Source organism: Saccostrea echinata, unplaced genomic scaffold, assembly GCF_033153115.1.
Source record: "Saccostrea echinata isolate AGI-Se365-2 ecotype Australia unplaced genomic scaffold, CSIRO_AGI_Sech_v1 ptg000050l, whole genome shotgun sequence".
In the NCBI taxonomy this organism is placed as follows: domain Eukaryota; kingdom Metazoa; phylum Mollusca; class Bivalvia; order Ostreida; family Ostreidae; genus Saccostrea; species Saccostrea echinata.
In genome coordinates, this window is record NW_026889799.1 from 1,973,378 (window position 1) to 1,988,321 (window position 14,944).

The 14,944-nt window shown below is 32.9% G+C and overlaps 1 protein-coding gene across 1 annotated transcript; it reads right to left on the reverse strand.

Annotated features, from left to right (window-relative positions):
- Positions 1 to 759: 759 nt before the first annotated feature.
- LOC133203384 (uncharacterized) lies at positions 760 to 12,990 on the reverse strand. Its single transcript, XM_061339175.1, has 7 exons — positions 12,864 to 12,990; positions 6,804 to 6,932; positions 6,525 to 6,623; positions 4,992 to 5,096; positions 2,290 to 2,495; positions 1,424 to 1,670; positions 760 to 1,053 (listed from the first exon to the last, which is right to left on the reverse strand). The coding sequence occupies exons 1-7, from the start codon at positions 12,988 to 12,990 to the stop codon at positions 821 to 823; spliced, it is 1,146 nt and encodes a 381-aa protein (XP_061195159.1). The 3' UTR covers positions 760 to 820.
- Positions 12,991 to 14,944: the final 1,954 nt, after the last annotated feature.

Below are 14,944 nucleotides of genomic sequence, written 5' to 3' on the forward strand. Positions count from 1 at the left end.
ATTTTTATTTCCTTTCTGTAGACGAAAAACTGATTGCAGTTTTAATATAACAAAAAATGCAGTTCCGATATCTTACTGAATGTGGATGTACTTCACTGGATACATGTATTAATGTGATTGTTAATGTTTTTTAATTATATTTGATCGCGATGTTTTACCATAATTGTTGTCATCTTTAATCGGAAAATATAGTCTCCGATCGCAAAATATTTGCATTTTAAGTTTTGGGATACAGTAATGAGGACGATGCTTGGGAGACCTACTAAAAGTTTATTCAATGGATAATGTCAGTTTCAGGAGAGATTACTTTTTTTTCAAAGTTCATAAAATAAACTCGAAGTTCGTGTTTTGGTGGTAAATGAATAAATTTAGAAACCAAGATATTATTTGTCATTTGGATTTTTTTCAACAATATCCTTTAAGGTAATAAAAAAAATCATATAGATTTAAATGGATGCTGCCAAGAAATAAGAATTGTAAACATCATAGAAAGTCTTCTTAATATGCAATAATTTTGATATTTATATATATTAAATATATCATATCTATGACACATTCCTTCATCAAAATTTTAGGGGTTTGTGGGGTTTTTTTATTATGTATATATACTGAAGCATTTCATGAGATATTGGTAAAAGCAAAATTTGAATTCAAATATGTAAAATACAAATATTCTTTTTTCGTTTATAACGTATTTTACCGTAAACTGCTGGTGAATATCACAATGTGTACTTTCAAAAAAGACTATATAGAAGCAGAGAGTATACGAATTAAACATTTATTCATAATTATTTCTTTCTTGATTTGATCAATATCTATTTCAATTTTTTTCATTTTTCAAACAAAGTTTCCTAATAAGAAGATCGCAGTCTGCTAGAACAATTAACCCAAGCACAAGACACAGCACGGTTACACCAACAGCTCCCATGGCTTTAGCGCTGGGGCGCGGATCATAGACACTGACCAGGCTCCGTATGTAGGTACTTGTTGTTTTCTTAGAAACAGTTAAGTCTTGTACGACATCATCAATGTTGATTGCAGTGACATTGTGTACTGTTAATTGACAAGCATAAAATGAAATATATTAACATTGAAAAACACATATGTAAACAAAAATTAGTATTTTCAATTGATATTTTGACAAAAAAAATTGAAAATTACATGTATGCATATTTTTCTAATGTGTCATTAAGAAGCAATCAAAGTTTGGGGATGGTAGGTCATTTTGTGCATTTAATTAACTTTGATTGAGATTTTTTGAAATTTACGAAAAGAATATACAGATGTTCTTTTATTTATTGTTATAATTTCCGGTTTCATACATGTACTTTACTGTAAGAGATTATCGTTGTAAATTGGTGAAAGTTGAGTAATAAACTGATATTTTGTCACACAGTCTGTAGATTTCTACCTAAAGATATACCTGAATTATTTGTAGATATAATCGTCACTGATATTTGGACATTATATATTCTTAATGTTTCCGTTCCATCCCCCCATATTCCATCCACATAGATAAGGTAACCATTGGTTACAGACGGTGTCCACAGTAGAACGTCAGTCTCATTATAACCGTACACAACTCCTCCAAAAGGGTCGTTAATCTTTCCTAAACTTGCTGTGCCGGCGGCATAAAACACTTTCCCGTCACTAATTGAGGCATCTTTAACCTAAAAATATAATAAGGAAACAAACACTCTTTGCTAAGCAAAATGTATTAGATAAATAATATGTGAGAAAAATCTAGATTCTAGGGGAACACAGTTGTTTTGCACTTGCTTTCCACCAATGGAGCCCGGGTATGCTCACAGGCACCTGAAGTGTGGATCCCCCCCACCCCCCACCCCATTTAAAGAAAAGCCAATGGTTTCTCAAAATATGAGATTTCCCCGTCAATCAAACCAAAATTTTGTTGCATGCAAGCAGATTGTATTTTTTTCTCAATTTTAGAGATTGGCCATATAGATTATAATAAAAACAACTTGTAAATTTTTATTATACCATGCATGGCAAATTTCGTGAGAAAAGTACAATCTGCTTGCACAATACGAAATGTGGGTGTGATTGACGGGGAAATCTCTTATGAGAAATTATAGACCCTTACTATTTTCTCTTTAATGGGGGGGGGGGGGGGGGGGGTTCACACTTCAGATGCCTGTGGGTATGATTCCTTAACTGAAAAAAAATCTCGTTAGACGGAATTTGTTGTCCTATGGACTTTGTCCTTTATCTAAATGTCGATTTTGTTTACTATAAATATAAAATATAATACAAGTTATATACTTTTACCTCAACAATGACGATGTAGTTATCGGGATCGAGGTAACACATTGTTGGGACTGTCCCTGTGATTAAATCTCCATGTGAGTACGGAAATGATTCCCGTTGAACAATGTCAGCATTAGATAGTATCCATGCTCTAATAACAACTCGTGCAGAATCATAAACTCGAGATATATTGCCCCATCCATCGTTGTAGCATATAACATAGTCCTCTATAGGTTAAATGAATTCTATTATAACAAATGCTTGTTGTTCAACAACTACAAGCAGGAATAAAAGAACAATTTTGGTAATAGAACTAATATTGTATTAAGTGGAAAATTTATCTTTAAAAAAATTGTAGAACGTTCTCTTCTTTTAGGTCATCCATATAACATATCTAGAAACAAAACAAACTCTGCCAGTATCACAATATATATAAAACTGAAAAGGTAGTTAAATTTGATGTCACACAATAAATCGTTAAAGAAAAGGAAAATGCACCGTTTCGAATTTTCATTCCACTAGAGCTTTTTGGATTTACATATACATCTTCAGGTTTTCATTTGATTGATTTTTGCTAAAAGCAAAAGATACAGCAATGTGTGGCTTCATTTTATGGAAACTATAGGTCTGACCTGGTGATAATGCTATCACCTTGCATTGAGTGTAATCTACTTTAAATGTTGATATTTCAATGAAATGGAAGCGCACACAATATCTAATAAACAAAAGACTTTATAAAAATATTTGAAAATGCCATTTTTTTTTTAAGTTATTTTCATTAAAACGTATGTCTTTCTACACTTTAAACAACCATTCCTCACGATAAATTAAACACTAGGAATTCCGACATCAGAGACAACTGCCTCTTCAATAAAAAGAGAAGTCGGAAACTTTCGTATCTTGTGATTGGTCATCAACACACAATTACTTTCTTTAAAATAAAACTGATTCTATACGTAAGTACTTTGAAGTTGATATTAAAAGGTGCTGGAGGTCCTCATTGACAACATCCATATAGTCCTCCGAGACCAGGTCTTCCAACAAACTGTTGGAATCTTGATGGGCCCTTATTGTGCTCCTTTATTAACCGACCTGCATTTATATTCCTATGAAGCAGAATTTATTTAAAAACTTCTACATAAAAAGAAGAAAACACTTGCTGTGGCCTTCAACTCGACATTTAGATATATTGACGACATATTATTAATTCCATTCATATAAACATGTATCCCAGTGAACTTGAAATGAAAGACCACAGATTCTGTCAATATTTGTTTCATATTTGGATGTTTTACTGACTTTAGACGATTAGGGCCAACTAACAACTAAATTGTATGAATTAAGCTTTTTCATCGTCGACTCTTCTTATTAATATAGTAATATCCCGCTATCACCTGTTAATGATGTAAACATAACCCAAATTATTCAGTACTCAAGAGCAAATCCGAGCGTGATCATTTTAAAAAAAAAAAAACGCAGGCTACTGACAGATGAGTTGATGTTACAGGGATTTCAACAACCTCTTTTGAAATCAGCATTTCGTAAATTATATGGTCTTCATAATAACCTTGTTAACAATTATAACCTATCCTTGGGTCGTATTTTTGCTGACTTGTTTCACACCAATTGTAAGGCCATTGTTTTATAATGAGTTTGACTACAGAATGTTAAACAGGAAGACTAACATTAATAGCTTATGTTTATCCTTTTTAACTTTCATGTTATAGAACACAAACGCAGGTACACTGTGGGTTAAGGCTTCCCAAAGAATACCACAGTGCAATCTGCACTGTGCCCTTGCTTCTGTGAACTATCAGAATATTACGTCGACATTGTAATGTAAAATGACGTCAAGTCACTGCCAACTTGAGTTGTTATGACGGGGAGAGTGCCATGAACTTTACGTCTTACTTCAACTTACTTCATCTTACTGCAAACTACATGTTAAATGTTGGAGCGCCTTTGCAAAATTCACATGTCGTAATAGTGTTTTTAAGTCTGATATGTCCGAATATTTTTTTTTTTACATTGCTGCGTACCTTTGCTTGAAATTCAGCGTGTTCAAAATGTTAAGAAAAATTTACTTTTGAAATGTGCCCTGCTTTATTTCCGTGGTTATAGGTAGAATTTAATATGTGTGTGTAAAAGAGTCTGACGTCTGACACTGGTTATTAATGGGGATTAATCAGAAATCTTTTGTTGAAAACTGTAAGAATAGATTGTTTTCTAACTGAATCTGGCTTAGGAAAAATGTGTGATGGCTTTCTTTTAATACAGATTACGATGTTGTTGAACTTCTCATTAAATGTTTTGTACCCACGTAATACTATGATTTTCCCAAGCATATTTTGGGTACAGAAGAATACGATGAGCTTATCCATATAACAAAATGTTAATAATGATTGTGTTAATCGGCTGCACAGAAGCGATTTATATAAAAGACTTCAAAAAATTATATGACCGTCATGTGATCAACAGTAATGTGATATAATGACAAAAAATTAACTTTGCTCTTTCATTTAATATTGAAATTCCTTTTGTATAATACAATATTAAAGATCTTTTAAAACTTGGGTAAATTTTTTAATGCCCTGTATTTTCATTCATATATTTTTACGCTCTCTTTCTCTCTCTCTCTGTATTTTTCTTAATTATCCTACATGTATCTGTCATTCTGAAAAGAAATAAAGAAACTTGAAACATGTACGCCTTATCATGCTTACCATTTTTATTTGGGACCCATAATGTAATTGAGGTTGTTGATATTCCAAACAATACGCCACAAACATGGTTAGTGAATGTATCATCCTCTGTAACGGTGGTTACACCTGTTGTGCAAATAATAAAGTAAAATTTCACTAAATTATAGAACTTTCATTTACCCACTCAATTATCTATACATATACCGATTAAGGATATATATGCACTTTTCAAAAAAAAAATAAAAAATAAAAAAATTAAGAATTTAAAATTATCATTTCCGTGTTTTTTTATTTTTTCCGGATTGGTCAGTTAACGTCCTATAGCTACACTTTTGCAGAATATATAAAAGGAGAGAGAGGGAAAGAATTTGAAGAGCAGAAGGAAGAGATAGAGAGGGAGAGTGTGTGTGAGAAAAAAGAAAAGAGAGGAAAGAGAGAGGGGAAAGTGTGTTTGTGTGTGCGAGAGAGAGAAGGAGGATTTTGTGTACGCAGGTATGCTAAGGCTACACCCAGATATCCTACTTGCCTATACAATATGACGTCATAGTTAGCTGTGTGTTGTGAACTTTAGTGATAATGATTTCTTAATATCTATGTTTAAAGTTTAATTTCAGGTCCAAGAAATGAATGGAATAATTCAAAAACATAATACAAACTAAATCTTATCGTTTTTTTTTTTCTTTTTTGTGCAATAAATAGCTAAGTATTTATCACGGGGGTTAAATATCAAACCCATGACGTCATAACTATTGATCAAAAATTTGCCAAGTGAAAATTAAACGTGAAGAGAATTCATGTGAACAAATATATGAAATGGGAGATTTAAAGTATATATCGTGAATGTTACATGTGATTCATAAGGAATAAAAGATTTAGAGTCAGGTACGCTGATTTATTCTTATATTTTCTTCTAATGAACACAGTCAGCGCTTTGAAATCCCGATCAGCCTTTCTTCTGTCGTTCGAACACCAAATATGCAAAGGTTCAACATTTCGCCGCATACCTTGAAGCATGATTTTGTTTGTATCGAAAGCTTGTATTCTATCGTACTTGGAAAGTGCTGCTAGAATCGTATAATTAACATGAATTGATGATAATTCCCTGATTGTATGTACAAAATGTAAAAATTTTAGAAAGGTTTCATGCGAAACTTTGGAATAATTTTTTCTGTGTCCGGAGAGTAGGATCCTAACAGTTGGATTCTAGCAACACTTCTCATGACCAAGTGATGTTTTTACATAATTGTTTTCATATAAAGAAATGAAATATCCCCGGGGTAGTGTTGAACTTTTCACTTTTTCATTAAGGCAATTTTTCTATTTATTGACGTCACGTGATGACATCCTAATGCAGTGCTTCTTTTAGCCTAAGACTCAATGAGGTCTATACAATTGATAATAACAGTAAATGTTTTACCTTTGGCTTTTCAGATTTACCAATGTTACATTTTAAAGTCTAAATTCGGCGAAATTTGATCTGTGTGCTGCCTTAACATACAAGTGTAAGTATTAAATTGAGGTTTTAATACAAATGTATGGTCAGTTTTATATAACCTTGACCATCAGCAACAAAGCCATCATCCAGAATCAGCTGTACTGTTACAAAGTCTGGTAATCGTCTCAAAGAGTGTGTTACTAGTTTATATGGTTCAGCTTAAAGTAGAAAAGTAGTAAATTTTTTTCAGCACAGCTAAGCAAATGCAAATTAATATGACTATTTTAATTAACTCAAAGAAACTTGTCATACATTATAAATTAATTTAAGTCAAAGTTAACTATTATATTTAATGTATGTTTACTTTTCTATGTATCAACTTTATATTGATTAAGTACCTGTCGATATGATTAGATTACAGTTGTGCACAAAGTCTGGTTTTGGCCAGTCAAATAATCTCCAAACTCTGATCCGAACTTTGCCTGAAGTAAATGAACCATCGAACACTCCGTTAAAAGACAAACCACCTGTAAATGATAATAACTTTGTGAAAACAATATGAACATGAATACTTTATGTATACTCAAGGTCATAAAAAAGTGAGAGAAGTTCTCACCAGTTTGTAGCAGAAGGGTGAGTTCACTATGCATCGGACACATGTACGAGTGTTGTTCGGAAAGTTCGTGGACTTCCGTCATAACTTTTTTACTTTACGTCATACTATATCCAAATTTGGAAGAAATATTTCAACAATAAATTCAAATGATGTGAAAATAATTTTTATTAAAATATCGTGGTTTATATTAAATTAATTAAGACTTTAAAAAATGCGAAAATCGGATCATGGAGCAGGTCATTAATTTTGGACTTTACAATCAAGACACTAAATTATATCTGAAGTCATATCTTCTGTAAAATGACGCAAAAAAGGAAAAATTGTACACACTCAAATTAAGAATGTTTCATCGTTTCCGACTCCAAATTATGACTTAATACTTTGCTGCGTTGAAAAGAAATCAGTTTCAGAAGATAGGCAGTCCTCATTGAAAAAGGCAAAATTGACATCGTAGAACGTCACGAAGCAGCAGCTAACCATACAATTTTGTCTTGTATTCTGGAAAACTCCAGAAAAAAAACTCTGAAAATGGCAGAGGAAGTAGGAAATATGTCAAAGGGAGCCAAGCATATGTGTGTACATGGTACAAGCGGTACTTGAATGATACACTACTATGCATAGACAATGGTGATCTGAGAGAAAAATTTTATTAAATCACATGGAATGAAATTTCACACTTAAACAAAAAAAATATTCTTACATATGACAATGTGCTCATTTCAAATTTCTTGAAGATAATATAACGACGATTGGCATAGTCCACGAACTTTCCGAATAACTCTCGTATTATTTGATTAAAATATGAATTTCTGACACGAATTTCTGAAATACAGAGAGACCACGTCTATTTGTTATTTATCGAAAACATGTATTTTCACTGAGTATTTTGAGAGTATATTTTATTATTTCTGCAAAATCCAGCTGTCAGTGGGGTATAATACATGGAATTCGTGTTGTATTTCAAGTGCATTGCTAACAGGGAATTCCTTATACCTCGCTGTGTGGGTTTTATCTAATGACAAAATTGTATGCAATAGTGAGTCTTGATGTAATTTAAAGCTCCCCGAAAGTTTAAAATCTCATAAAAACATTTCATTTTGTGTAAACTTGAAGAATCGATATTTTTGTGTGATATCATATTAAACATTTTCCATATAAATTAGGACCCGCCTACACTTTATAGCCTTAAAGAGGCTCATTACACCCACAGTTTATTTTAGATTTCGTTACAGCACCAGTTATTATGAAGATTTCAAATATTCAAATGGAGGTTATGATAGGATAAATATTTTTTAAAGATTTTTCAATCTTTTTTCTGATTTTGGTTAAATGTTCTATTTCAAGTTTCTGATTGATAGTATTGCAAGAATCTCAGTGTCAAGTGATGGATATCGTCTTCAGTTGTGTAGGCAATATAATAACACTTCATAATAATCAACATTATTTTTATAAGAAAAAATAATTTTCTCCCAAAAACGAATCAATGTGATTTTTTTCTTAATTTTTGCATGAATAATTTGGAAAATCAGTTATAAATAGACAAGGAATGTATATTTATGAATAACAAGTGACAAATTGAATGAAAAATGATTTAAGGAAATGAAAATTCAAATTTAAAAAATAATTGGAATAAAAAGTCCACTTGCAAGAGTTATCTTTCCTAAATCCCCCTGACTCAAACACTCAGGAACGGTTGAACATATCGGACTCAGAATAAACTAAAATTTCTAGAATGAATATACATTTTTTAAAGAAAAAAAGACAAGCACACAAACCAACAAGTGTACAGTACTCTAAAAGCGCAAGTCAATTATAATTTATTTCAACGAGGTTGTAGATTTCAACTCGAATTTCCTCTATACGTACATGTTGTCAGTGGTAGAACTTGCTGCTTTCGCCATGACATTGTACACTACTTGGGTAGCGAAGATTTGACTGTCATTCTCTTTGGTCTCTACTTAAAAATAACCCTTCTTCGTTTGTGATTTATAATGAATCCGTTATCTTGTTCTCATTGTTTACAACACCGCATGTAGTCTATTTTTAGAGCGTTTTAAAGATTTAGATCATCAGCAAAGCGAACCTGTACAATTCGTCCCCAGGAGAAAACGGGCGAAACAATGGAGGTTTATTTTTCTGTGTAGTACGTCATCAAAAAGTGGTGTAATGAGCCCCTCAATTGAACTGCGTTGCATTCAAACATATTTTTTAAATTTGCAGTTTGGTTTTGATTTCAATGTGTAGGCTATGGAAATACAGAGAATTGGCACTAAGGATCTCTCATCTACATATCAATACAATTATTTCGATATCCCATCTCGGACTGTAAGCCCGTTGATTATGTGACGGTCAATTTTATTTTTTTTTCAAGTGTTGCACATAAATTGCTTCAGTGCAAGTGCATAAAACAATTCTTATTCAAGTTTTGTCACAGAATTAAACTCATTGTATCCAAATGTACCTGAAAAGTGCTTCAGACGAGCCATTGTTTTATAAGTGTACGAAATATCTCATGAGAATTCCAACTTAACCACACATTTCAGGGTATTTTGCACTCTTCATCGAAATCTATATATGTAAAAGCGAAGCAATTACACTTCCCTCTCAAGCATTACTTATTTAGAAAACATCTTTCTCTTGTGGATTTTCGAAAAAAAATATTTCAAATGAATTCTGATTAATCACTTGCGCTAGTCTCTTATGCATATTCCACTTCTAAATACGGTCTTGTATTTCAAGTCTCGTTTTTAATGTTCCGTATTTAAAACATTTACTTTCAATCCAGAAAACAAAGTAATGTGTTTATATTTAATAATTATTACACACTTTTCGACTTAATACTACAGTTGAGACATATGTATTGAACAATAAACGTTCTAACACTTTACATGTGAAATAAGACGTGAACATTATGATACTCTCCCGTCCTGACAGCTCAAATTTGCAAATATCTGACGACATCTTCCATTATGACATCATATATTTGTAGTTCAGAGAAGTAACTGCATAGATTGCACTGTGATATTTTACGGTAAACCTTAACCTATCAGCGAAAACTTTATGATAAATATGATGACTTTCCTTAGTTATGTAGCAATAAACCGTCATCACCTCCGTATAGAGTTACTTCTCCCAATTCGTCTGATATGCAAGAACAATTTCTAAATCGAGACAAGCTATTAAAAAAATAAGTTGATGATACAAGGATATCAACAGTCCCGTTTAAAGTCAACATTTCGCAACATCTATGGTCAATGCAATGACTATGTTTACTTAACAATTACAAACTATCGTTAATGTCAATGTAGACTGATGATTTTCATAAAAATTGTTAGGCAATTATTTTAATACTGAACTGTCTACGGATTTTTCTGTTTGCGCAATCATGACAAGGAGCAAATAGCAGGTATGACTGGTCGACAGGGGATAGTAACTCCTTCATGGCACCTCATCGCACCTCTGTTTTTAGAGGTCTGTGGAGTTTGAGCTAATTACTGTTCGTTATCTTCATATTTCAAAAGCCGTCACGGTAGCTCAGTCGGTAGAGCGCTCTCTCCCTGAACAGAAGGTCGTGTGTTCGAATCACGGCCGCGACTGACCTGAGTCGATTTAAAATAGGTAGCAAATGTTCCTTCAACATGCGCTCGGCACTTTGAAGTTAAAGTTGCAGGTCTTTTGGATGAGACCTTAAAAACTGAGACCCCGTGTCACGAGGCGTTGGCTTGATAAAGAACCCTCACTGCTCAATGGCCCTTAGTGCCTACTGAAGGTCTAAATTTGAAGCCCTTCATCGGTATATGGTGATGTCTCTAAATGAATGAAGAATTTTCGAACGGGACGTAAAACAAAATATAATCAATCAATCGTATTTCAAAAGAATTTCTGAAATTGTTTGTAAAAGTTAGCAGCAATGTTTGCAGCAGGTTGAAATATAGTTTGTAGCAGTGTTTGTCGCGAGCTAACAGCTGGGTTTCCATATTTGGAAAATCTAGTGTCTGCTGCAGACATGGTAAAATGTTTGCTGTAAGCTTGCTGTATATTTGCTGCACACTTTCAGCTTCCTGTTTGCAAGTTTGCAGTAATGTCTGCAGCAAACGTGCAGCAAATATTTCCAGGAAGGTAAAATCTTTGGTAAGGGTACTCAGCAGGGAAGGTATTGGTTGACAGAGGCCGAAAGCAAAGTCAATAACTTTTGTACAACATTTTTTTTCCCCCCTGTCTCTGAAAGTAGGGGATATTAATTTGGGTGTGTGTGTCCGTCTGTCCGTCTGATTTCTCTCTTTCTGTAACACTTTCATTTCCACGCGATATCTCGAGAACCCTTTGAGCTTTCCCAATGAAATTTTACGTAGCAACTCCCTATGGCCTAAAGACAAACCCTATTGATTTTGAGGTCAAATGGTCAAAGGTCAAGGTAATAAATTCATAAATTCTGTTTGTTTTAACATTTTCGTTTTTCGCACAATATCTTGAGAAGTCTTTGAGCTTTTGCACTGAAATTTTACATAACAGCTACATGGGGCCCAAGGAAGACCTTAGCTTTTGAGGTTTTGCAATGATTTTTTATACCATAACTCCCTATGGCCTCTCTCACCCCTCTCAAAGTGTCCTGCCCCGTTTTTTTTTTTTTTTGTTTTTTTTTTTTATTGAAAGTCGCTTGGCACTATTTTAGCAAAGGGGCATGTTGAGAGTTATTTTATATATAATACAGGTTGTTGTCATACTTTATTTTCTAATTACATCTAATAGAACTGTTTAGTAAAGGCTAAATTAAACACCAAGTATTGTATAAAATTTTGACAATATCGAACGTGAATATTAACATAATATGTGACCTAATGTTTGCATTTAATTTTAAGTCTGATCAAGTGCCTTCTTGGTCTAGGGGTATGATTCTTGCTTAGCAAACGAGAGGTCCCGGATTCAAATCCCGGACGCCCCCCCCCCTTTTTTTTATTTTGATTTTGACATATGAAATGAAAAAGTTATGACGTCTGGCGTGCTCAATTAACTACTCATAAAATCATTATTACAGTGTGATAAATATTCTATATAAAACAATCTTCTATACATATATGAAAGAATAAGCAATCGAATATCCATATTGGCATTTTTTTTATTTTCTTCATTATACATGTATGCATTTAAAAATTCTGCAAATCCAGGGGAGGATGAGATCCGAACCCCGCCCCCCTCCCCTTCGAACTGCGCATGCTCTTTTTTCCCTAAACGGGGGACACAAATTCTCTGAATTAGCTTGTTACACTATATTTATAGTCTCAAATAAATATAAACACTCGTTATATAATATGTTGTTTAACGACATATGATCATACTTACAATGTAAAAAAAAAATTGTTAAGGAAAGTAGAAAAACCATATCATAAAATTATATCATAAAATACTCAATAATTTATAAATGAAGTAGGATTGTCTCTTCCGTACTAGCGTCTGTGTTTTTCGCTCTGAAATACCCCTAACAAAAAATGCTATAGTAAACTATAGTTAACTATATTATCAAAGTAAAAACTTTGGAAATTTTACTATAGTGAAAACTTTGGAACGTTTATTTACTAAAGTAACCTAGAGTTAACTATTGTTTACTATAGTATTTTTTTGTTAGGGACACCTCGATAATGAGAGTTCTGAACCACTCAGAAAGCATCAAAATTTCTGATCATTTAATAAATAAATAAAATATACATGTATCGAAAATCTGGCATATAATTTAAAACGCGAGTTCGTATTGCAATCCAACATATTGGTAGAATTTCAGATGGTTATTTCAGGCATGACCTAGTATAATTAAAGGAAATACGCAGGATATAGATTAACAAATTACCTGTGTATATTATTCTTCCTATCGATTTTCCAGCAGGAACAATTAAAATGACACTTGTTTCGTTATATGTGTAAGCTACTCCTCCATATTCTGTCCAGATATCATTATCTCTTTGTATAGAACCCATTCCAGGAAAAATATATTCCTCTCCCTTATATGTGACCTTGACCTGGACATCGACCTTAGCAGGAACTTCGTTAAAAGGATGTGATACTGTTATTGGACTCGTGCCGGAAATAGCTTCCATGTCGATCCATTCACTTATAAATGGTAGACGTATGCAATGTACTGAAATAAAACAATAACCTTTAATAACAATGTAAATGTAAAGTCAATTTAATATATATTAAGATGTTTTATTGATCCTTTCACCCAATTTTTGCACTTTTGGAAAAAAAATTACTCATTTAAAATGTCCCTTTTCTAGTTTCAGTTCTGTACTATATACGTATATCTAATGTCTAAAACACTTTTTGTATCAATACCGAAATACTGCTAGCATTAATATTTGATCAATTTTGATGCCAACGGGTCAAGGTCCCCATTAGCGCTAGTGAACCCGATTCTGTTTCAAGCAGAAACAATTCTGCTGAGAGAAAAGAAAAATTAGGAACGCAGTTTTTATGCGCACAAAAGATGGTCAAATTCTTCATTGTGTGGAATACGTTTTAATTGATGAATACGATGTACTTGTGGAAAAATTCAAAGCGAAAATGAATGGATTTGATGGTTATACTATCATTCCTCTAACCCCCCCCCCCCCCCCCCCGTACTTCAGGGCTTTGTAAGGAACCATTTTAAAGTAAGTTTCAAACCTTATTATTTCAAGCTATATATCATATTTGTTAAAACTTTTCCTATCCTTGTGTTTATATGATTATCAAAGCGTCTTGCGTGTCAAAACGAATAAATCTGTTAAGATGTTTTTTTTTTAAGATTTAAGGCTAAGAAACTGACCTTGTGACACGCATGTCCTGGATCAGATAGCTCCAAGATAAAAAAAAAAAAATGCTTGGCACTTCAATGAATGCATATACAAGTAGGTTGATATAGTTAAATGAATCAGACTTCCATTCAATACTGTAGACAAATATTTCCCTTCTAGTACACCATTGTGTAAAATCAGCAGTCAGAAGAAATTGGCGTAAATTCTTTCAAACGTACTATAAGTTGTACATTTAAAAAGGAGAACAAGATAACTCAATTCATGTATACTCAAATTTAAAACAATCAAATATTTAGATATTTAGGACAACGCTAATAACATTGTGTTTAATATTGATCTTGTGGAATCAATATTTTTCGAAAATCGATCATTAATACCACTTTGAATCTTAAAAGTCTAATATATTTTTTAAGGAAAATGAATTATATTTATTTGCACTGAAATTGTTACAAATTCCACTTCCAGTTCATATTTCCAATTAAATTTTAAGAGCCACCGATTTGTAAATATTTTGATTAAATCACTCGCATCTAGGCTAAATTTTGTTGGTGTGCATCAGCTGGTCACGGAAGTTCGCGGTATTTAAGGGCTTCATCATCAGTACAATGTCGTTCAGAACATTATTTGCTAGGAAAAAATCCCGTATTCTCTGTTACTATTTAACGGTAAGTTCTGTGTTTAACCAGATAACTGTATTAAGCCGATTCTGATGGATGAAGATTAACAATTAACATTCGACCTTGCCAATCAAATTTCACATTTTTTTTTTCACAAAGCTGGGAAAACCTTTTTCATGCAAATCACTGTAAAGATTTTAGAAAGTCAGAGTTACCGTTATTGCACCTCCATGACCAGCTGATGCACACCAACAAAATTTAGCCTAGATGTGGGTGATTTAATCATTTTTTTTACAAATCGCTGGCACTCAAAAATTAAACGGAAATATGAAAAGGAAGGGGAATTTCTAACAAATTTATTGATGTATGCATATTCCATGTTTTATTATGCTTTCAATAAATACTCGCGCGAAGTTTATGGGAGGTGGGGCGAACGACGAGAAAACTTGCAAGCCTTCGTTCTTTTAACTTAAAAGTCGGAAACGATATATTTAAAAACAGCTTATTGGTGTGTCGAT